Source organism: Ovis canadensis, chromosome 1 (genome assembly GCF_042477335.2).
Source record: "Ovis canadensis isolate MfBH-ARS-UI-01 breed Bighorn chromosome 1, ARS-UI_OviCan_v2, whole genome shotgun sequence".
Classification (NCBI taxonomy): Eukaryota; Metazoa; Chordata; class Mammalia; order Artiodactyla; family Bovidae; genus Ovis; species Ovis canadensis.
Genome location: NC_091245.1, coordinates 69,298,791 through 69,324,319, shown reverse-complemented (window position 1 = coordinate 69,324,319; position 25,529 = coordinate 69,298,791). Strand labels below are relative to the sequence as shown.

Genomic DNA, 25,529 nt, shown 5'->3' with positions numbered 1-25,529 from the left:
TGTAGGTGTTAGGTGCTATCTCATGATTTTGACTGGCATTTCCCTAGTGACCAGGGATGATGAGTGCCTTTTCACGTGCTGTTAGCCATTTGTATGCCTTCTTTGGGAAAATGTCTGTTCAGATCCTTTGCCTATTTTTAAACTGGATTATTTGTTTTTTGAGTTTTGTAAGTTCCTTGTATATTTTGGATATTAACCCTTGGTGGATGTGTGGTGTGCAAATATTTTCTCCCATTCCATTGGTTGCCTTTTCATTTTGTTGATGGTTTCTTCTACAGTGCAAAAGCTTTTTAGTTTGATATAATTAAACTTGTTTATTTTTGCATCTGTTGCTTTCACTTTTGGTATGAAATCCAAAATCATTGCCAAACCAATGTTAAGAAGCATTTCCCCTTTGTTTTTGTTTAGGAGTTTTATGATTTCAAGTCTTCTGTTAAAGTCTTTAACCCATTTTGACCTTATATTTGCATATGATGTAAGATAGGGATCCAGTTTCATTCTTTTGCATGTGGATATCCAATTTTCCCATCACCATTTATTGAAGAGATTATCCATTCCTAGTTTGTGGCTCCTTTGATGAAAGTTAATTGACCATATAGGCATAGGTTTATTTCTGGGCTGGATATTTTGTTCCATTGATCTATATGTCTATTTTTAATGTCAATATCATACTGTTTTGATTACCATAGTTTTGTAGTATAGTTTGAAATCAGGGCATATTATGGAAACAAGGCTGGAGAGCTTTGTTCTTCTTTCTTAGTGTTTATTGCTTTAGGTGGGGTTTGTTTTTTTTTAGGTGGTTTTCTATGAGTTTTTATTTGTTTTTTCTATTTCTGTGAAGAATGCTGTTGGAATTTGGATAGAGATTGCATTGAATCTGTAGATCACTTAGAGTAGTGTGGACTTTCGGCAATATTGATTCTTTGAATCCATGAACATGAAGTATCTTTCCATTTATTTTTGTCTTCAATTTCTTTCATCAATGTCTTATAATTTTCAACATACAGATCTTTTACTTACTTAAATTTATTCTTCAGAATAAATTTATTCTTTATTGACCTTTCCTGTTGTTTTTGGGGTGTTTCTTTTAATTTATTTCTCCTCTAATCTTTATTATTTCCTCCTTCTGCTAACTGTGGACTTATTTCAGTCCTCATTTTTTAGTTTCTTGAGGTGTGAAGTTAGATTGTTTATTTGTGGGTTTATTTATTTATTTATTTTTGGTACTTATCACTATAAACTTCCCTCTTAGAACAGCTTTTATTGGATCCTATAAATTTTGGTATGTTGTGTTTTCATTTTATTTGTCTCAAGGTATGTTCCCTTTTGATTTCTTCTTTAACCGTAATGGTTGTTCAGGAGCTCGTTGTTTAATCTCCATATATTTGTGCATTTTCCAATTTTCTTCTTTTAGTTGGTTTTTAGTTTTGTGTTATTGTGATTGGACAAGGTGCATGATATGATTTCAGTCTTCTTTTAAAACCTTATTAAAACTTGTTTTGTGCCCTAACTTATGATCTATCTTGGAGAATGTTCTGTGGGCACATAAGAAGAATGTATATTCTGTTTCTGCTGGAAGGAATGCTCTGTATGTAGTTGTTTGATCCATCTGGTGTAAGGCATAGTTTAAGCCCGGTGTTTCCTTACTGATTTTCTTTTTTGATGATCCATTGTTGAAAGTGGCATCTTGAAGGTCCCTACTATTATTGTATTGCTGTCTATTTCTCTCTTCAAATCTGTTAATATTTGTTTTATATATTTAGGTGTTCTAATATTTGGTGCATAAGTATTTATAATTGCTATATCTTGCTGATGGATTAACTGCTTTATCATTGTATGATGACCTCTTTGTCTCTTATGACAGTTTTTGTCTTTATTTTGCTGATATAAGTAGAGCTACTCTACTATGTGCTGATTTCCATTTGTATAGAATATCTTTTTCCATCCCTTTGCTTTCAGTCTATGTGTATCCTTAAAGCTGAAATGAATCTCTTGTAGGCAGCAAATAAGTTAGTCCTGTTTTTTTTAAGTCCACTCAGCCACTTTTATGTCTTTTAATTAGAAATTTTATTCCATTTACCTTTAAAGTATTTATTGATAGAGATGGACTTACTATTGCTACTTTAATGTATTTTGACATTTTGTAGTTCTGTTGCTTCTTCACTTGTTCGTTTCCTTTGTGATTTGATGATTTTCTATAATGGTATGTTTTTGCTCTTTTCTATTTATCTTTTGTATCAACTGTAGAGTTTTGTTTTGTAGTTACCTTGAGACTTGCATTAAAAAGTCTTACAGTTTTAACAGTCTCTTTTAAATTGATAAAAAATTTGAACAAATACAAAAGCTCTACAATTTTATACTGACTTCCTCACATTTTGTTTCTAATGCCACAATTTATATCTTTTAATATTGTGTATCCAATAATAAATTATTATTATTAAATTATTTATCTTCTAACCATTATACTGGAGTTATAAGTGATTAACTACCTTTATTATCATCCTTTCATTTCAGCTTGAAGAACTTCCTTTGGCATTTCTTGTAAAACTGGTCTAGTGGTAACCAACACCTTCAGGTTTTGGTTTTTTTTTTTAAGCTTTTATTATTTAAACACACCATAGTAGAGCAAATGTCTCTGAAAATATCACAAATAAAAGATTTTTTCTTCATTCAGCAAATTAGAAGTAGGGGGGAATTTCTACATAGTAGCTGTTATAAGCCTGATTTTTGTGTGTGTGTGTGTCTTTGCCATGGGAGTAGCAACATGAGGATAAAAACACTTACACGCATACATACAGTGTATTTTACAGAGATACAATAAAAGTATCTGTGATAGAATATTACAAAAGCCACATCTCTTTCCTTTATCTCATGTTCAGTTTTGATTGAAATACATTTCCTTACAACACTTAAATATACAAAGAGCAAACAGAATGTTGTTAAGGTAAAACACAGGGTACAAACTCTGGCCAGTGCCCTGCTAGTTGTTAATAAGGGTGGAAAGCAGATTTGAATGCTTCTTTTAATTAGCTTCATTAGTCATTTCCCTCCTCCCAAGGCGCCCCCCCCCCCCAAAGATGTCCTCCAGTGGATCTTTTTTCATTTTCTCTACAGTCTCCCATTAGCTCAGGTTCACGGAGTCCTTAATGTTCATATTCAGTCATTTTAATACACCCATAAATGCGGGAAGAGCAGTCAAGACCAAAGAAGGTGCAATGGCACGGAGCTGGCACTGGTGCTAGCTACAAAGGTGACTTGTCTACTGAAGACACATGGGATCCACCTGTGATGAACGAGATCTGAGATGAAGGCACGCATTCTGCATTACTCTGACCTTTTAGCAGACCTTCTGATTTGGCAGTAGTGGATTGCTCTGAAGTGAATTCAAATGGCCATTGATGAGAGCTGTAGGTCTGTCATGTTCACAAAATAAACTGCCATTGATGTAGTGAAACCGGTCTCTCTGGACCAGGCGATTTCGGCAGGTAGAGCATGTAAAACACTTCAGTTGATACACATTGCATTGGGCCCTCATGACGAGTTTACTCACAGGGAATAGACAGTCCACAAGTACTGCAAGCACCACTATTCCCAAATAACCTAATGTAGCCATTTCTGCAAAGGATCATGCTGCTCTTGGTGTAACAGGACTTGCTGATGCCGCCCAGCTGCGCCTGGCAGCAGGAGCACTTGAGGCACCGGCTATGCCAGTAGCTGTCCATGGCACAGAGCAGAAAGCGGTCCGCAATCTTGCCCCCGCAGCTTGCACACCGCTTCCAGGAAAGGGAGCCGGCAGTCACCAGGCGCGGCTGAGAGGTGCTGCCCGAATTCACCATGGTCTGTTTTTCCCCTATCTTGCAATATTGCAAGAGGTGACGGCGGCTGTTTTTTGTTTGTTTGTTTGTTTGTTTTTAACGCGCAGCTCTGAGGCTGAGTTGGGGGTCCCTGCGTAAGTGGCGGGCGGCGGGGAGCAGTAGCGTCAGTCTCTTCCTCGCCGTTCTTCTCCGCCTCCGGCTCCCACGAGCAGCTGCAGGAGCCCTCGGCCCGTGCAGCACGGCGCAGCGGCAGCAAGTGCTGCCACACCTTCAGTTTTTTTCTAGCAAAAACTCTTCAGAATTAAAGGAAAACTTTGCTAAGTAAAACATTCTTGGTTGGCAGTTTTTTCTTTCCACACCCAAAAATTATCATTCTACAATCTGCTCCACTAGGGTTTTGCTGAAATATTCACTCATAGTCTTATGGGAATTCCTTTGTAATGAGTTGGCTTTTCCCTTGCTGCTTTTAAAGATTCTCTGTTTGTCTTTTGTTCAGCAAGTGAAAGTGAAAGTTGCTCAGTTGTGTCCAACTCTGTGACCTCATGGACTGTATATTCCATGGAATTATCCAGGCCAGAATACTGGAGTGGGTAGCCTTTCCCTTCTCCAGGGGATCTTAACCAACTCGGATCAAACCTAGGGCTCCCGCCTTGCAGGCGGATTGTTTACAAGCTGAGCCACAACGGAAACCCAAGAGTACTGGAGTGGGTAGCCTATCCCTTCTCCAGTGGATCTTCCCAACCTAGGAATTGAACTGGGATCTCCTGCATTGTAGACGGATTCTTTACCAACTGAGCTGTCAGGGAAGCCCTTTGTCTTTAACTTTTGGCAGTTTAATTACTGTGTGTTTCAATATGGGTCTCTTGAGATTTAACTTCTCTGGTAATTTCTGGGATTTTTTGGATCTGGATGTCTGTTTTCCCATGCTAGGATAGTTTTAAGACATTATTTCTTTAAATAAGCTTTCTTCCCCTTTATGTCTTTTTCTTCTGGGACCCTTATAGTGTGTATATTGGTCCACGTGATGTTGTTCCATAAGTCCCTTAAGCTAATTTCACTCTTTCTCAGTCTTTTTGGTTTTGCTCCCCTGATTGCGTTAACCCCACTGTCCTGTCTTTTAAGTTCACTGATCCTTTCTTTTAGTTGAGCCTCTCATGATGCCGTCTCCATCCTTCCCTTTCGTGATGCCATCTCCATCCTTCCCTCTGTAGCTGTCTGTTCCTTTCTTATGATGCCAAAATACAAGTATTAAAGCCTCAAAATTAAATATTGTCAGTCAGTATTGATTTAATTTTTCAGTTGAGTAACCAATTTTTTAAATTTTGAAATATTTGACTCCTTAATGTCATTCTAAGCTGCTAAATTTAGAAGTATTTTCAAAGAATTCCCATATTTCAATTATATACAGTCAAAAGCCTTTGATGATGTAAGTATTTTGTTTAATTATTTACCTGTCTACCTTTTCTTACTGGATTGTGTGCTCTCTAAGGACAAGGACCAGATCACATTCATTTTTATGTCCTTAGTGCTATCAGTGATTGGTACATTATAGAAGCTCAAAAAATGTTTATTAAATGAACGCATGTAATTTTCATAGGTGGGTTGTTTAGATTTATAAAAATATCTTGAAAGCTAAATTATTTACTTCTAGGTCTAGCATATTACTTTGACAAAACTTGATGATAAATTATTAATAGTATTAATTTTTGAGAGTGGCAGATCTAAAGCAAGCTGATTTCGGTTAAGTTTAGAAGTTAATATGTTTGAACTATTATTCCATAGACTCTTCCTAAGGCATATTTTCTAACAAATTGAGAATTCAAAAATTCTATCCTATGACTGATTAAATTTTATTGTTTTAGCTTCTTTATACAGATAGGAATTTTGTGATTTGTGCTCCAACTGGTTCTGGGAAAACTGTATTGTTTGAACTAGCTATAACAAGACTGTTAATGGAAGTACCATTGCCATGGTCAAACATTAAAATTGTTTACAGTAAGTATCTCTATACTGAAAAACTAATAATCATAATAATAAAAAACCATTGAGGTAAAAGTAAGAAATAAGTTCAAATTCAAGACATAAAATTATTATTGAGTTTCTCATACTTTTTAAATAAAGACATATCACATTTGGTCCTATTAACATTGAATTCAAAACACATTTTCCCAGATTTCAAAACATATTTTCCCAGGTTTCACTCTACTCTCCTTTTTAAGATATATATTAAATTTTTTTTCATCAAAAAATTTATGTGCTTAGTCACTCTGTCATGTCATGACTCTTTGCAACCCTGTCGTCTGTAATATGCCAGGCTCCTCTGTCCATGGGGATTCTTCAGGCAAGAATACTGGAGTGGGTTGCCATGCCCTCCTCCAAGGGATCGTCCCAACCCAGGGATTGAGCCCAGGTCTCCCACATTGCAGGTGGATTCTTTACCATCTGAGCCATGAGGGAGGCCCCCTCAAATTTATATGCATGGTTAAAAAAAGGCAGTGATCATAAAGGGTGATGATTTCCTGCCTTACCTTTCTTCACTATTAGTTACAATTTTCTCTTATTAGTTCTGCTCAGTGATTAACTTTATATATCTGAATATGTTTATGTTATTAACTTTTAACTTATAAATATTAGGTAGCATCTAGATGTGTGCTAACTTTATTAACATTTGTAAAGATAATTTTTAAATTGCACTGACATTCAAAATGGATATCTTATATTGCAGTGGCACCAATAAAAGCCCTGTGTAGTCAGCGTTTTGATGATTGGAAAAAAAAATTTGGACCAATAGGATTGAATTGTAAAGAACTCACTGGAGATACAGTAATGGATGACTTATTTGAGATTCAGCATGCCCATATTATTATGACAACTCCAGTAGGTGTTATTTATATATATATTTTTTGTTTTTAATTTTTTTGTTATTTTTTTATATTTTTATTTTTTTAATTTTAAAATCTTTAATTCTTACATGCGTTCCCGAACATGAACCCCCCTCCCACCTCCCTCCCCATAACATCTCTCTGGGTCAAATATATATATATATTTTTTGTTTTTTAGAAAATATCTCTTTATCATGAATAAAAACTAAAAGAAAATACAAAGTAGAAGAATGTATTTGCAATGTGAAGCAAACAAACAAAAAGTACTACTGTTCAGTGTATATAAGGAACACTAACAAGTCAGTCAAGTAAAAGATAAACAACTAAAGGGAGTAAATTGGCAAAAGATATGGATAGGCAGTTTGTTATTGTGGACAATTTATAATCATACTTGTTGCTGTATTCTTTTATCCAAATATAATGTATTATAGAGGGAGGACCTTGGCAGAGCTTAAAAAGGTAATTAGACTATAATTTTGAATTAAAGTTAAAAATAAATGGGGGTTCAGTTTTTTAAACACAATATTATCGAAATTCCTTAAGTCTCTTAGGATACTTTTAAGACATCAATATTAACTAAAATATTAATAACTAAAATATTGCCCAGCGTTTGTAATGTCATCTTAAAATTTTATCAATATCTTAATACTTATCATAATTCCTTATCATATTAAACTACTTGCATTTTTTTCCTAGGAAAAATGGGATAGCATGACTAGAAAATGGAGAGACAACTCTTTGGTCCAGCTGGTTCGATTGTTTCTCATTGATGAGGTAGTGAACACATTATTCACTTTCAGATATAAACATGAAGAGATGCTGCTACTGCTAAGTAGCTTCAGTCGTATCCGACTCTGTGCGAACCCATAGACAGCAGCCCACCAGGCTCCCCCATTTCTGGGATTCTTCAGGCAAGAACACTGGAGTGGGTTGCCATTTCCTTCTCCAAGGAATGAAAGTGAAAAGTGAAAGTGAAATCGCTCAGTCATGTCCGACTCTTAGCGACCCCATGGACTACAGTCTACCAGGTTCCTCTGCCCATGGTGTTTTCCAGGCAAGAGTACTGAAGTGGGTTGCCATTGCCCTCTCCCATGAAGAGATGATTTGAATGGAAAAACTCTATACGTGCTTTATCCCTTCAAAGGGAAAATGCTTATTTTCTTAGGAAAGTATGTTTAATATTGTTTTACATTTTAGTTGACTAGATAGATTTTTATTTTTGGCTAATGAGCCTTAATTTTTTTCTCAGGTACATGTTGTAAAAGATGAAAATCGTGGACCAACTCTTGAAGTTGTAGTCAGCAGAATGAAAACTGTGCAGTTTTTATCTCATGCTGTAGAAAATACCAACAATATTGTTCCAATGAGATTTGTGGCTGTATCTGCAACAATTCCAAATGCTGAGGATGTAAGCTAGAATTTTAATCTATTCATTTTGTTTTTATGGCTCAGTGAAATATTTAATCTTAGAGAAAAGTGAGGAGTTTTTTCTCTGTAAATCACCTAACCAATTTAATTGGAAAGTATGTTGTGGAAAGTTATGGTTAGATCTCATAGATATGACAGTATTAAGGCCATGAAATTTGGTTGAGTGGATTTAATAAAGTATGTTTGGTGCAAGTCCATTGTTTATTAGTATCTAAAAGTCATAATTTCATGGGTTTTGGACATTTCATAATAAGTTGATTAATATGATTGTTGTAACCAGCTGACTCTAGTTGTCTAGCAAATATGATAGAGAATAAAAATAATTAGTTGAATGATTGCCACCCACCTCCCCCATTTCTGTTTGCCTGGAATTGTCGTAAGCACTCACGATAGATGCAAAAGTGAAAACATATAAACCCTGCTCTTCAGGAGGATCTCACAGTTAACAGGGTACACAAACAGGTAAAGAAATAATTGTGCAATATTATACTTTCTATAACAAATACATGTCCTACTTTTTTCTTCAGTTTTTTGGCAAGCTTGAAAAACAGGACAGTCTCACTCTGCTTTCTCACTCCTGTTTACTTAACAGCCTACTTGTAAGGTGACTTGTTCCCTCAGCTAATTCTTAGGAATTGTTTTCATAAAAGCTGCTATACAGTATTCTCTAATCCAGTATAAAATTTTGCCTTTAACACAATTAACCATTTTTATTTTTAAAATGACAACTTGTTTTGCTTATATTCAAAACTAATAGAGAAATTTTTAAAGTATGTATAAACAACAAAAACCCAACATTTGTCCTTCTAGATGTATTCATAATATGCATACTCATTTATGATTTACATGCTACCTTTAAGTGTTTCCATGCCAATAAATGTTATATTCATTTATACTTCTACCATCAGCTATTTATCTGTAGTCTAACTCTGGATAATATAATGAAATTGTTACTATTACTTATAAATAGTTCTCATTTGTTATTTAAAATGGTACCTTATTTTAAAATTTTGTACTGCTTTGATTACTACTGGAGTAAATATTTTTAATATTTTAGTCAATCACTTTAAATTCTTTTTTTTCTCAATTTGCCAGGTCATAGACTTTGTCCTTTTTCACATTGGGCTGCTAAAATTTTATATTGATTTGTAAGCAGTTACTAAATATCAGTACTCTGATTCTTGAAACTGTTTTCGCCTTTGTGATAATCATAACTTCTGTGAACACCATCTGTCTCTTTCTATAAGTCCTGTTCCTCAGTTTTTGCCTTTATCCTTGGCCTTCTCAAATTGTAAATTCTTGTTCTTATCCCTAACTATGAGAGCCTTGAAGATGTTTTAATAATCCCTTCCTATGCAATTAGAAACTCATTAATCTTCCTGTCAAAGAAACAGTTTCAGAGCAGAGCATGAAGCCTAACCAGTCTATGTAAAGTTAAGGATTGCTCTCCACAGTTCCAAAAATTAACTAAGGATTCTAGAGTTGAGTCTGAAATATGCTTTTGGGATTTCCATCTCACAAGTGTTTATTTGTTCTTTGTTTAGAAAAGTTGTCAACCTTCGCCAGCCTATGCTAGTCATTTGCTACTATTCAGCTAGTATTCAGTATAACACAAAAGAAGTATCAGCTATATCTGAGCATAGTTCTGAAAAATAGCAAAGAAGTTACAGTGCTACTGAGAAATTAAATTTCTTTGTTGAAATTAATTTTTGTTTGGACTCTATAGGAGGAAAATAAAACAAAGTAATAATAATTGAAAGTTTATCATGTTAAAAAGTGGGTGTAATCTTGAAACACTGCTAATTGAAAATATTTACCAATATATCAATTGAATAGTATCTTTAAATGGAGAAGGCAATGGCACTCCACTCCAGTACTCTTGCCTGGAAAATCCCATGGATGGAGGAGCCTGGAAGGCTGCAGTCCATGGGGTCCCTGAGGGTCGGACACGACTGAGCGACTTCACTTTCACTTTTCACTTTCATGCATTGGAGAGGAAATGGCAACCCACTCCAGTGTTCTTGCCTGGAGAATCCCAGGGACAGGGGAGCCTGGTGGGCTGCCATCCATGGGGTCACACAGAGTTGGACACGACTGAAGTGACTTAGCAGCAGCAGTAGCAGTGTCTTTAAAATATGTAATGTTGAAAAGACTACTTGACTAAATATTTGTATACCTTGACTTTAAGGTGATCTGTAATTGGGCATGATAGCCATAAAACTTTACTAGAAAAAAATTCATTGTGTGTTTTTCTCTCATTTAAAGATTGCAGAATGGCTTTCAGATGGTGAAAGATCTGCTGTATGTCTGAAAATGGATGAGAGACATAGACCAGTGGAACTTCGGAAAGTGGTTCTTGGGTTTCCCTGCAGTGATAACCAAACTGAATTCAAGTTTGATTTAACCCTCAACTACAAAATTGCCAGTATTATACAAACGTACTCTGATCAGAAACCTACACTTGTGGTATGGATTGTTGGTTGATTATTTTTTAATGTAATGTTTAATTTTTAATATGATTAATATAAAAATATTCATTCATTTTTAGTTTTGTGCAACAAGGAAAGGTGTGCAACAGGCTGCTTCTGTTCTTGTGAAAGATGCAAAATTTATTATGACTGTGGAACAGAAACAGAGGTATATTTAAAAATATTTTCTTGTACGTAGAAAGACTTTCAGGGATAACCTAAATGAGATGAGAAAACTGGGTTGACCTTTTCAAGTTACTTGACTCTTCCAAACCTGCTTCCTTATCTGTAAAATAAGGATAAGAGTAATTTAGAGGATTAATAAGACAATGAATCTTAGTACAACTGTGATCCTGTCTTCTTTATTTCATAGCCATATTTGAAAGATTATTCATATTTCTTCATTTTTTACTCATTTTCAATCCATCTGTTGTAATATTTTACTAAAGCCAGTTTTGTCAAGTCATCTCTCAGGAGCCTCTAACACTTTTGACCACTCCCACCTTATTTAAAAACACCAGTCTGTGTGTTTTCATGATCACTGTCTACCATGTTTCTTCCTATTTTGCTTTCTACTCAGTCTCAGTCCCTTTTCACCTCTTGAACCTAATTGTTAAATGTTAATATTCTAGGGATTCTTTCTATCCAAGATTCTGTTACTGAGGTTTCTAAACTTGTCTAACATACCCAACACTTTGCTTACTTCGGTCTCCATAGATTTTTTAAAAAATAGTTTTTCTGCATATCATGCATTTAAATTTAAGAATTTTTTATGTTGAAAAAAAATTTAGTTGGCTTCATGTAGTTAATTGGTAGTGTTCTCATAGTGAAAGTGTTTTCTGAGCATTCGTGGGTTTTCCCTCTTTTTTTGGATGGTTTTATTTATACTTACTCATTTCCTTATTTTTCCTAGTTTAATTGACATCTAGCACTATATAAGTTTAAGGTATAAAAAATAATGATTTGACTTACATATAGCATGAAATGGTTACCACATTAAGTTTAGTGAATATTTGTCATCCATACATATAGATACAAAATTAAAGAAATAGAAATGTTTTTCATTTATGATGAGACTCTTATGGTTTACTCTCTTAACAACTTTTATATATAACATGCAGCAGTGTTAATTATATTTATCATATTGAACATTACATCCCTAGTAACTATTTATCTTCCCCTTCATAGATCATAGCCTTGTTACGGTGAAGGGGGTTGTGTAACTTAATGAAACTATGAGCCATGTCATGCAGGGCCATGCAAGATGGATGGATTAGAGGGAAGAGTTGTGACAAAACTTGGTCCACTGGAGGAGGAAATGGCAGCCCACTCCAGTATTTTTGCCTGGAGAACCCCATGGACAGTATGAAAAGTCAAAAAGATATGACACAGAAAGATGAGCCCCCCTCCAGATCATAAAGTATCTAGTAAGCTACTGGGGAAGAGAGGAGGGCAATTACTAATAAATAGCTTTAGAAAGAATAAAGTGACTGGCCCAAAGTAGAAACAGCACTCCGTTGTGGGTGTGTGTAGTGGTGAAAGTCCAATGCTGTAAAGAACAAGGTTGCCTAGGAACCTGGGATACAGGTCCTTGAATTAAAGTAAATTGGATGTGGTCAAGCAGGAGATGGCAAGATTAAACATCTTAGGAGTAAGTGAACTGAAATGGATGGGAATTAGCAAATTTAATTTAGACGAGCATTATATGTACTACTGTGGGCAAGAATCACTTAGAAGAAATGGACTAGCTCTCAGAGTCAGCAGAAGAGTCCAAAATACAGTCTTGAGTGCAGTCTCAAAACAGACAGAATGATCTCAGCTCATTTCCAAGGCAAACCATTCAACATCACAGTACTCCAAGCCTATGCCCCAACCACTGATACTGAAGAAGCTGAAGTTTAACGGTTCTATGAAGACCTACAATACCTTCTAGACTAATCCCAAGAAAAGACGTAGTTTTCATCTTAAAAGATTGGAATTCAAAAGCAGGAAGTCAAGGGATACCCAGAAGAACAGGCAAGCTTGGCCTTAGAGTACAAAATGAAGCAGGAGAAAGGCTAACAGAGTTTAGTCAAGAGAACACACTGGTCATAGCAAACACCCTTTCCCAACAACACAAGAGACAAGTCTATGCATGGATATCACCAAATGATCAATACCAAAATCATACTGATTATGTTCTTTGTAGCCAAAGATGGAGAAACTCTATAGAGTCAGTAAAAACAAGACCCAGAGCTGACTGTGGCTCAGATCATGAGCTCCTTATTGTAAAATTTAGGCTTAAATTGAAGAAAGTAGGGAAAACCACTAGGCCATTCAGGTATGAACTAAATCAAATCCCTTATGATTATACAGTAGAGATGACAAATAGATTCAAAGGATTAGATCTAGTAGACAGAGTGCCTGAAGAACTATGGATGGAGATTCACAACATTGTACAGGAGGCAGTGACCAAAACCATCCCATAGAGAAAGAAATGCAAGAAGGCAAAATGGTTGTCTGAGGAGGCTTTATGAATAGCTGAGGAAAGAAGAGAAGCAAAAGGCAAGGGAGAAAGGAAAAGATATACCCATCTGAATGCGGAGATGCAGATAATAATAAGGAGAGATCAGAAAGCCTTCTTAAATAAACAATGCAAAGAAATAGAGGAAAACAGTAGAATGAGAAAGACAGATCTCTTCAAGAAAATTGGAGATATCAAGGGAACATTTCACGTAAGGGTTGGCATGATAAAGGACAGAATGGTAAGGACCTGCCAGAAGCAGAAGAGATTAAGAAGAGATATCAACTACCTCACATATACAGATGATACCACTCTAATGGCAGAAAGTGAAGAAGAACTAAAGAGCCTCTTGATAAGGGTGAAAGAGGAGAGTGAAAAAGCTGGCTTGAAACTCAACATTAAAAAAAACTAAAATTAAGGCATCTGGTTCCATCACTTCCTGGCAAATAGGAAAAAGTGAAAGCAGTGACAGATTTTATTTTCTTGAGCTCCCAAATCACTGCAGGTGGTGACTGCAGTCTTGAAATTAAAAGATACTTGCTCCTTGGAAGGAAAACTATGACACACCTAGACAGCATATTAAAAAGCAGAGACATTATTTTGCTGACAAAGGTCTGTATAGTCAAAGCTATGGCTTTTCCAGTACTTATGCATGGAAATGAGAGTTGGTCCACAAAAGAGGTTGAGCACTGAAAACTGATGCTTTTGAATTGTGGGGCTGGAGAAGATGCTTGAGAGTCCTCTGTACTGCAAGGGGATCAAACCAGTCAGTCCTGAAGGAAATCAATCCTAAATATTCATTGGAAGGACTGTTGCTGAAGCACAGCTCTGATACTTTGGCTACCAGATTCAAAGAGCCAGCTCACTGGAAAAGACCCTGATGCTGGGAAAGATTGAAGGCAAAAGAAGAAGGGGATGGAAGAGGATGAGATGGTTAGATAGTGTCACCAACTCAATGGACATGAATTTGAGCAATCCAGGAGACAGTGAAGGACCGAGGAAGCCGATGTGCTATAGTCCATGGAGTCTCAAAGAGTTGGACACGACTTAGTGACTGAACAACAACAACCACCTATTTATCTTATAACTGGAAGTTTGTGCCTTTTGACCACCTTCATCTAGTTCCCCTTCCCCACCATCTTTTTCCATGAATTTGTTTGTTCCTTTTTGAAGTATAATTGACCTTCAACACTGTGGGGTCAGTGTTCCTGTTATACAACAGAGTGATTTGGTGTTTTCTATACATTTCAAGATTATCATCATAATAAGTCTAGTGACGATTGTCATGATCATCATAATGATCTGTCACTATATAAGGTAATATTGATACATAATTATTGACTGTATTCCCACACTTTACATTTTGTACCCATGACTCATGTTTTGTAACTGTATGTTTGTTCTTTTTAATCTCCCTTACACATTTCTTTGCTCCTCCCTCCCCTCTGGCAACCACCTGTTTGTTTTCTGTTTCTATTACTCTATTTTTATTCTATGTTCATTTGTTTTGTTTTTTAGATTCCACATATGAGGAAAATCATATAATTTTTGCTTTTCTCTATCTGACTTACTTCACTTAGCATAATACCCTCTAAGTTTATCTGTGTGGTTACAAATAAATGGCAAGATTTCATTTCTTTTTTACTACTGAGTAATATTGCATGTGTGTGTGTGTGTGTGTGTGTATACCACATCTTATATATCCATTCATCTATTGTTGGACACATATTGACTCCATATCTTTGCTATTGTAAATAATGCTGCAATGAACATAGGGATGCGTATATCTTTCTGAATTAAGTGTTTTTATTTTTGTTGAATACATACCTAGAAATGAAATTGCTGGATCATATGGTAGTTTTATTTTAAAACTTTTGTGAAATCTCTGTATTGTTTTCCATAGTGGCTACATTTGTTTATATTCCCACCAACAGTGCACAACGATTCCCTTCCCTCCACATCCTCACCAGCACTTGTTATTTGTTGTCTTTTTGATAATAGTCATTCTGACAGGTGTGAGGTGGTGTCTCATTGTCGTTTTGATTTGCACTTCCCTGATGATTAGTGATGTTGAGCACCTTTTCTTGTTCTGTTGTCCATTTGGATGTCATCTTTGAAAAAAAAGTCTATTCAGGTCCTCTGCCCTTTTAAAAATTGGATTATCTAGGGGTTTCTGTTTTTGTTTTGCTTAGTTGTAAGATTAGGGACTTCTCAGTGTGAAATTTAGATAGTCTCTACTTATTGAAGATGGTTTTTGAAAAATGATGTTATAAACATATTTTGATATCTGCAATCTTCAAAATAATTAAGTAATACACTATCCAAGTTTTTGATGCTAATATGAAAAACTCAATAATTTTGTGTTTTTTAAATAGGTTACAAAAATGTGCATATTCCATAAAAGATTCAAAACTGAGAGGTAGGTTTAGAGATAATTTCTAAATCATATTTTTACCTATAGATAAAAGGAGCCAATAACTAATTAATTTTAAAAGTACATGACAGATGACATTCTTCTTTTGTAGATATCTTAATACATGGTGTTGCTTATCATCATGCTGGTATGGAACTGTCAGATAGAAAAGTAGTTGAAGGAGCTTTTACTGTTGGAGATATACCAGTTCTTTGTAAGTAAAACATATTCTTGTGGATATTGTAAGATCTTTTAGAAACTACTTTAAGAGAAAAAAGAAAAAAACTCAGGTATTCTTATTTACTTCTGTTTTTCTTCCAAGAATCTAAATTATAACTACCCATACAAATATGTGCTACAGTAAACTCTCTTGCAATTTTAGCAAATACTGTATAGTTTGAAAAGTAAGAATTAGTAGTTTTTCAGCTTTAAGATATATTATTTTACATAGTGATGTTCTTTCTTTTTATTCTAAATTTCCTATATATGTTTTTATTGTTATATATTTATAAAAATATATCTTTTATAAGAAAACTTTTAGCTGAAACAATAAAGTTATATGACTTAAAAGTAATATTCTTTAATTTGATACAGTTACTACCAGTACCTTAGCCATGGGAGTCAATTTGCCTGCTCACCTAGTGGTTATAAAATCTACAATGCATTATGCTGGAGGAATGTTTGAAGAATACAGTGAAACAGATATTCTACAGATGATTGGTAGAGCTGGTCGACCTCAAGTAAGTGACAGTATTTCACTTTTTTGTAATTCATTTTAAAGACAATGTAAAAAGCAAAAAGAAATGTGTATTCTTTGTTAAAAAATTAATATTTCACATTTAAAGTAGGTTTAAAAATAAATGTAACTAAGAAAATCTACTACTTTCATGGAGGAGTAGAAGTAAAACAAGTCTCATCAAAGTCCCACATAACTCCCTTCACAAGTCTCAAGTACTCGCTTCACTCCCTCTAAACTCCTACTTGTTGATGAATGATTAAGTTTGTGAATGTATGCTGTTACAGGGTTTTGGGGTTGGGTTTTTTTTTGGCTTTGGGGATTTTTTTGTTTTGTTTTGTTTGCTTTTTATACTAAATGGAAATGCTGTTGGCATTTTGGATGGGACTGTTTTTCATTCCATAGGACTCATACATTGCAGAACATGTAGCATCCCTGTATACTATCACAAATGCCAGTAGTGGTCCCCCAATATTGTGACAATTAAAAATCAGCCCATATACATTACAAAACATGGCATAATCTGACAAATTGTTGAATAAAAAAGTCATTTTTTATATGGACTAAGGTAAAATTTAGGAGGGATATCTTTTCAGAGAATACCAAAATATTATGTTACACAAATTTATAATTTTTATAGGATAATTTAGATTATATGTGAAATACACCAAATCTTGCAGCTTTAAACCAGTTACCTAAGTTTGTTTTGGTTTTACTATTGCCAAAATTGTTATATTGAAACCAAAGTGGTATTTTTATGTCTATACTGTTGGGAGGATTTTAAGGTAAATTTTCAGTTAACATTCAATTCAGAAGCATTTTTAAGGTCTTTTTGACCTGTTGTTTAAGACAGGGAATTGTTTAATATAAAATGAAAATCTTGAGTTATTGAAGAAAACTGGTATCAACATGTACTTTTCTTTATTAAATTTCTCTCTCTTTTTCTTTTCTTCCAGTTTGACACTACCGCTACTGCAGTTATTATGACTCGGTTAAGCACAAAAGAGAAGTATATTCAGATGCTTGCTTGCAGTGACACTATAGAAAGCAGGTAATATGTAAAATATTCCAAAAAATAATGTTAATACGTCCTGTAATTTTCCTTTTATTAGGGATTTTCTAAGGCCATTTTCTTGGAATTTTTCAATAACCTAATTAGAGAGTTTATTCTTTTAAGAAATTAATAGTTAGAAAAAGACAGTGAAATAGTTGTTTAGCATTGTTTATCAGCATGCAGTTGCATGTATTCTTGTTATAAAAGGCCAAATTAGTAATGAGAGGAATATAATTTTCACATCTTTAAAATTTGCATAATAATAAGAGACAGGTACCCTGAGACCTTTTAGTAAAGTGTTTGATTATAAACTCTTGGGGAAAATAGGATGTAATCTATTCCCCACCCTTTTTTTTTAAAGCAATATTGTCTTCTAGAGTCATGGAGTAGAAAGAAATCTGTAACTTTTGAAAAATTAAACTGATATTAAGGTTTACTCATATTTTTGGAAATTAAGTTAACTTTCATGAATCATTAAAGTAGCAATATTATTCAGTTATATTTAACTATATCATTAAATTATTCAAATATTATTCTAACAATGAGTTTTATAACATTGAAATGCATGTTACTAATGAAGAGTTTTTTTTTCCCCCCATTAGTTTGCACAGACATCTTATTGAGCATTTAAATGCAGAGATAGTATTGCATACCATTACAAATGTGAATATTGCTTTGGAATGGATACGATCAACCTTTCTTTATATCAGAGCCTTGAAAAATCCATCTCATTATGGTTTGTTACTTTGATTTTGAAGAGTAGTAATTTTATCAAGCCAATTGGGCCTACTTTTTACTAATAGGTCACAGAATAGATTACAGAAGTTAATAGGTAACAGAAGTAAAAATAACAACTATAACAAATACATTTAGAGGCAAGAGTAGACAAACATGAGAAATCTTTATCTGTTTTACTTCTAGTCTTTTAATAAGGCTTGAAATCAACACTTAAAAATAGACCTTTTAGAAAAAAATTTTCTCCAGTAAAAATTTTTTAAATGCTTAGAATTATTTAAAATAAGTTAAAGGGCTTCCCTGGTGGTTAAAATCAAAAATAATTTTTGAATTTTGTCTGAACTGGTGTTCAAACCAAAATAGATGATAATACTGTTGATGTTGGAATTTTCATCTTCCTTCTAAAGCTAACATCTGTGGTTATGTTACTTCTAGAGGGTTCTTTCATGTGGTAAAGATTATAAAGTACTTGGAATTGCAGAATATTAAATTAAAACCTGACTTGCTATCCACAGGTTCAAAAGTTTCAGATCTGTAAGAGGAAAAAATACATATAATATTCCTGGTCACTGTTATCTAATAAAATTAACAAAGGAAAGCCAATTGATATTGAAAGGATTTTACAACAATGGTTATTTTCTATAAATGTTTAAGCCTTTTTTTAACTTTAAGTACTTTTTTCTTCTATTTAAGATTTAGTTAGACTACTCTTTTCTAGTTAACTGGGGTATCAAAGTAAGCCTCTAAGGATGAATAAATCTCATTCTATTTTATTTTTAATAAATTTTCATAACTTAAATAGGTTTTGCATCTGGATTGAACAAAGATGGAATTGAATCAAAATTACAAGGTTAGATGCATTTCCTTCTAAAAAATTATATTCTATAAATTTTAATGAAATGATCTAGTTATTGTGAAACTAGGAATAGTCCAGTAAAATATTTTTTAAAATTACTTTATTTAAAGAAAAAATATATGAATTTCCCTTTTCTCAAGTAAATAAAGCTTTGCACATATACTTTTTTTTCTGAATTAATCTATTAATTTTATCAGAATATCTTCCTTTGTATGACATCAATTAATTTGTTTTTAAAAATGATCTTGGTCTTTGGAAATATTGCCTATAGATATACAATTTTATTATTTATTTTCCTTTTCTAGTTTAATTTTAATTGAAAATATAAGCCTAACTTGATTATGGGCTTCTTATCCCAGTCTGTGCTAATAAAGTATTCCTGTCAAACCTCAGTTTTAGTTTTCAGTTAATTTCATTATCTCATTTTTGAAATGAGTATTTTCATTCCTTCATTTTTGAACTCAGTATTTCATTATGTATCTTTGAAAATATCAGAAGATTGTTGAGCATTTATTAGGAGTAGAAACTGCTGCCTCTACAAAGTACTGAGACTGTCTTCCAGTAAAAGAAAAAAAAGTTAGATCCCTAAAAATATTTAGCCAATTTTAATTTATTCTCTACTTGGATATACACATATGGCAAATAAAAATTCAGAGATAAGGATGAAGAAGTAAAATTATCATTCTTAAAGAATAAATATATTGTTAAAAAATGCTGATAAGTGATAGTTTACATTAATAATGCTGCTGTTGAGAAACAGATCTGTGAAATAGTTGTACTATCCTTTCTGTATTGACCAAATTTGAAATGGAGTTTTAAGAGCATATTTTTTTTTTATCAAAATGATCAAATACACATGAAAAGAGAAATACTTCATGAAATATTACCAAGAAATATCTTGCTATATTCTGGTAACTGTAATGTTTTAACTTTTCTAAACGGTTCTTAACAGTTCATATTTGTCTTATTTTCAGTTGTTATAGAATGGCTAATTTTTCCCTATAATGAATAGCTGAATTTATTATGTAACTGGATAGAATGTTTTGGTTTCCTTAGAGGTCGGCTTAAATTTCTTAGGAAGGATCCTTAGCATAGATTATGCTGTTTCCTAAATTTGGTTAAATTTTCTTGCTCTGTATTCTCCAGTAGCTTTACCAATGTGTGTGTTTGCTAAATACTTTAGTCACGTCTGACTCTTCGTGACCCTATGGACTGTAGCCAGCTGGGCTCCTCTGTTGGTGGGATTCTCCAGGCAAGAATACTGGAGTGAGTTGCCATGGCCTCCTCCAGGGGATCTTCCTGACACAGGATCGAACCCACATCTCTTAGGTCCCCTGCATTGGCAGGAGGATTCATTACCACTAGTGCCACCTGGGAAGCAGCTTTACCATCACACTTAAAGAGTAAAATGCAAACCTTCACCACAAAGTCCTGTTTGATATTCCCGGGCCTGTTTCTCTAACTTCATCTCTTGTCACTTTCCCCTCCTTTTTTTCCACTCTGTCCAAATTGGCTATCTTGCTGTTCCTTAACCACATCAAGCTGTTCCCACTTCAGGTCCTTGCACTCTATTCTTGGAATACATCTCACATGTTTTACATAGCCTAAACCTTCAATTTAATTCAGGTCTTTTTGAGGATTAAATGAGATAATATAAATATATTATTTTAAGTTGTAAATGTTATCACTTGAGTATTATTTTTATTATTTTTACTGTTAGAAAAAAATTTTCAGCATACTAGGTGGCTTTTTTGTTTAAATGAGATTTTTTTCATTTGTTTTGTTTTTACCACTTAAGTAGGGACTACAGTTCTTCCCAGAAAAATTACACAGAAACACAACTTCAGAATATTTAATAATAAATTCTGTTTTTTGTTGCTTCTTTATTTTATTAAAGTTAAAATGTGTTTTTTATAATTGAACAGAATTGTGTTTGAAGAATCTGAATGATTTGTCATCTCTGGACCTGATAAAAATGGATGAAGATATTAATTTCAAACCAACTGGTAATTTTTTTCATTGTTGTTAGTAAATTTAACAATTAAAACTAAATTTAAACATTTGTTCCACTAAAATTTAGATGATGGTAAAATTAAATTGTGGTTTCAATTCTCAACAGGGTATCATCATTATTAGCATGATAAATTTACATGAGTCCTATTTATAAGATTATAGAGCTGTCTTTTTGATAGGCATTAAATTTCTGTTCACTAACTTTGGTGACTTTTAGCAGAGGATTGAAAAGTTCAAATCTTTGGGTTGCTTCAGTCACATTGTAACTCTTGGAGCTAACCTTTTGCCAATTCTTATTTCTTCAAACAAGGCTTATGAAGATGGTTACTTAGGTGCCTTCTCTTTCTCTCTGTCTCTGCCTCTCTCTTTTTGATTCTATATAGGGTATAATAGAAGCAAGAAAGAATGTTTTGTAGTTTTTAGCACACATGATTAGAAGTTTCTTGGGGAAAAATATTGACTTCATTGTATTTTGCCTAATAAAAATTGGGAAGCATAGAAAAGTTTGAAAAAAATCAATATATGACTATCTAACATTGCATGTATCCATCTATTTTTAAATGCATTTTTATGTACTTGCAACCATACCATAGCAATGTATGATTTTGTGTCATGTCTTTATTTGTATAATGTTTTAAAAACAATTTACCTCCCTAACTCTCAGCCGTAGATTTATAACATTTTTTTCCTTCTCCCATCATCTTCATTCTGGTAATTCTAACTTGTTTCTGAGAATTACCTTCTTTGTATTCTAGGATGTCTCACTGAGGAGTCATGAGAATCACTAATATAACTTCTTCCTTTTTTATTTTTAACCCTGTCATTTTATTTAAAAAAAAATTTATTGGCATATAGTTGCTTTACAATGTTGTGTTTCAGTTTCTACTGTACAGCAAAGTGAATCAGCTATACATATACATATTAATATATTCCCTCTTTTTTGGAATTCTTTCCCATTTAGGTCACCACAAAGTATTGAGTAGAGTTCCCTGTCCTATACAATAGGAGGGAAAACTAATATAACTTCATCATCTATTCTTTATATACTTTAATTCTCAAGAATATTATTCCCACTGTCATTCTTTCCTTGTGGAACTTCTCGAATCCACTGATACCACTTCTTCTGCCTTTAAACATACCTAACAAATGATATATATACTATCTGCTGTCTTCATCATCAGTGAATATTACTTGATTAATCTTATTCTTTTTAACTTGCTTTTGATTCTCTTTTTTCTGCTTCTTTAATGAATTTTTGTTTGCTGACTTTTTTTGCCTTACTATGGACTCTGATGCTGGGAGGGATTGGGGGCAGGAGGAGAAGGGGACAACAGAGGATGAGATGGCTGGATGGCATCACTGACTCAGTGGACGTAAGTCTGAGTCAACTCCGGGAGTTGGTGATGGACAGGGAGGCCTGGCGTGCTGCGATTCATGGGGTCGCAAAGAGTCGGACACGACTGAGCGACTGAACTGAACTGAACTGATGGGCTTCTTAAACATGCAGATGTTGGACCTTTATTCTCAGTTTATGATAATTTCTTTGAAAATATAATTTACCTTCACAGGTTAAGCTATAGTCATTATGTAATTGTGGTTTTGATCTAGGTCTTGCACCTTTAGTATAACATTTGACCATTAATTGCCAGAGTCCAGCTCCAGCAGCCAGGGATTCAACCTGAAGAGATGAATGGTGTCGGCGAATGAGACAGCCTCTCAGTTTTCTTGGACTGCCTATTTATTTCAAGTTTAAGATTGTCTTTTATACTTTTACAAAAACATTAGGTCAGAGGTTTGACATTTTCAGTTCCCCCTCTCCCAGATATATTATATCCATAAATCACTGTTACTCTTCAAACAGAGTTCCTGCTTCAGTGATTCTCTCAAAATCAGCCTTATCATCTATTATCTACCTCCTCTAATGCTTCCGTGGTGGCTCAGAGGTTAAAGCATCTGCCTGGAATGCTGGAGACCCGGGTTTGATCCCTGGGTAGGGAAAATCCCTGAAGAAGGAAATGGCAACCCACTCCAGTACTCTTGCCTGGAGAATCCCATGGCGGGAGGAGCCTGGTAGGCTACAGTCCATGGGGTCACAAAGAGTTGGACATGACTGAGTGACTTCACTTTTTTTCACTCACTAATGTGTCCTATAGTTAACTTGTGATTACATTGTAACTCATGCTACATTCCTCAGTTTACTACTTATCTTCCTAAATCCTGTTTGCCCCTAATATCCTGAGCTCACTATCTCTTAAAAAGGCTTCTAGCTATAGTGTTTCTAAAAATTCCTAACTTCTATAAGCTATAGTAAAATATGCTAACTTTACAACATTCCTTAAATCTTTAACTTCTAACTATTTTAATTATTTCTAAGCCCTAAAATTCAGTAAACTCCTTTACCATAAACATTCTCCTCACAAATAGGCTTCAGATAGCAAGCCCTCCCATGGCCTCAAGCTATGGCCTATGTGCTCATCCTGGAACACTCTTTTGTAAAAGTCCTTGAACAAATGTCAATGATTAACTTCATGAATTATTTTCTGTGCACAGCTGCAGAAGGCTTTTGCCTTCTCATGCTCCTCTCAAGAACAATAAGCGCCTTAATATTCCTTTTCAGTCAAATCAGATGAGGAGAGGAAAAAACAAGTCAGAATACAAGCCCTAACTCCTTCATTATTTGGATGCAGTCTCAAAAATGACAGAATGATCTCTGTTCGTTTCCAAGGCAAATCATTCAATATCACAGTAATCCAAGTCTATGCCCCACCCAGTAACACTGAAGAAGCTGAAGTTGAATGGCTCTATGAAGACCTACAAGACATTTTAGAACTAACACCCAAAAAAGATGTCCTTTTCATTATAGGGGACTGGAATGCAAAAGTAGGAAGTCAAGAAACACCTGGAGTAACAGGCGAATTTGGCCTTGGAATGTGGAATGAAGCAGGGCAAAGACTAATAGAGTTTTGCCAAGAAAACGCACTGCTCATAGCAAACACCCTCTTCCAACAACACAAGAGAAGACTCTACACATGGACATCACCAGATGGTCAACATCGAAATCAGATTGATTATATTCTATGCAGCCAAAGATGGAGAAGCTCTATACAGTCAACAAAAACAAGACCAGAAGCTGACTGTGGCTCAGATCATGAACTCCTTATTGCCAAATTCAGACTTAAATTGAAGAAAGTAGGGAAAACCACTAGACCATTCAGGTATGATCTAAATCAAATCCCTTATGATTATACAGTGGAAGTGAGAAATAGATTTAAGGGTCTAGATCTGATAGATAGAGTGCCTGATGAACTATGGAATGAGGTTCATGACATTGTACAGGAGACAGGATCAAGACCATCCCCATGGAAAAGAAATGCACAAAAGCAAAATGGCTGTCTGGGGAGGCCTTACAAATAGCTGTGAAAAGAAGAGAGGCAAACAACAAAGGAGAAAAGGAAAAATATACCCATCTGAATGCAGAGTTCCAAAGAATAGCAAGAAGAGATAAGAAACCCTTCCTCAGCGATCAATGCAAAGAAATAGAGGAAAACAACAGAATGGGAAAGACTAGAGATCTCTTCAAGAAAATTAGAGATACCAAGGGAACATTTCATGCAAAGATGGGCTCGATAAAGGACAGAAATGGTATGGACCTAACAGAAGCAGAAGATATTAAGAAGAGGTGGCAAGAATACACAGAAGAACTGTACAAAAAAGATCTTCACAACCCAGATAACCACGATGGTGTGGTCACTCATCTAGAGCCAGACATCCTGGAATGTGAAGTCAAGTGGGCCTTAGAAGGCATCACCACGAACAAGGCTAGTGGAGGTGATGGAATTCCAGTGGAGCTGTTTCAAATCCTAAAAGATGATGCTGTGAAAGTGCTGCACTCAATATGCCAGCACATTTGGAAAACTCAGCAGTGGCCACAGGACTGGAAAAAGGTCAGTTTTCATTCCAATCCCAAAGAACGGCAATGCCAAAGAATGCTCAAACTACCACACAATTGAACTCATCTCACATACTAGTAAAGTAATGCTCAAAATTCTCCAAGCCGGGCTTCAGCAATACGTGAACCATGAACTCCCTGATGTTCAAGCTGGTTTTAGAAAAGGCAGAGGAACCAGAGATCAAATTGCCAACATCCGCTGGTTCATGGAAAAAGCAAGAGAGTTCCAGAAAAACATCTATTTCTGCCTTCTTGACTATGCCAAAGCCTTTGACTGTGTGGATCACAATAAACTGTGGAAAATTCTTCAAGAGATGGGAATACCAGAGCACCTGACCTGCCTCTTGAGAAATCTGGATGCAGGTCAGGAAGCAACAGTTAGAACTGGACAGGGAACAACAGACTGGCTTCAGATAGGAAAAGGAATACGTCAAGGCTGTATATTGTCACCCTGCTTATTTAACTTCTATGCAGAGTACATCATGAGGAACGCTGGACTGGAAGAAGCACAAGCTGGAATCAAGATTTCCAGGAGAAATCTCAATAACCTCAGATATGCAGATGACACCACCCTTATGGCAGAAAGTGAAGAGGAACTAAAAAGCCTCTTGATGAAAGTGAAAGTGGAGAGTGAAAAAGTTGGCTGAAAGCTCAACATTCAGAAAACAAAGATCATG

At 34.7% G+C, this 25,529-nt stretch overlaps 1 protein-coding gene and 1 pseudogene across 1 annotated transcript in view; one reads left to right on the top strand and one right to left on the bottom strand.

Moving 5' to 3' along the window:
* HFM1 (helicase for meiosis 1) overlaps positions 1 to 25,529 on the top strand; it is a 121,747-nt gene that overhangs the window by 21,895 nt on the left and 74,323 nt on the right. Inside the window, 14 exon segments of the mRNA XM_069572802.1 lie at positions 5,171 to 5,241; positions 5,678 to 5,810; positions 6,541 to 6,692; positions 7,394 to 7,471; positions 7,947 to 8,105; positions 10,391 to 10,591; positions 10,674 to 10,762; positions 15,472 to 15,515; positions 15,622 to 15,723; positions 16,104 to 16,249; positions 17,202 to 17,296; positions 17,902 to 18,035; positions 18,837 to 18,884; positions 20,816 to 20,896. Coding sequence (XP_069428903.1) covers positions 5,171 to 5,241; positions 5,678 to 5,810; positions 6,541 to 6,692; positions 7,394 to 7,471; positions 7,947 to 8,105; positions 10,391 to 10,591; positions 10,674 to 10,762; positions 15,472 to 15,515; positions 15,622 to 15,723; positions 16,104 to 16,249; positions 17,202 to 17,296; positions 17,902 to 18,035; positions 18,837 to 18,884; positions 20,816 to 20,896 — 1,533 coding nt within the window.
* On the bottom strand, positions 3,248 to 3,836 carry LOC138430672 (LIM domain transcription factor LMO4 pseudogene; annotated as a pseudogene).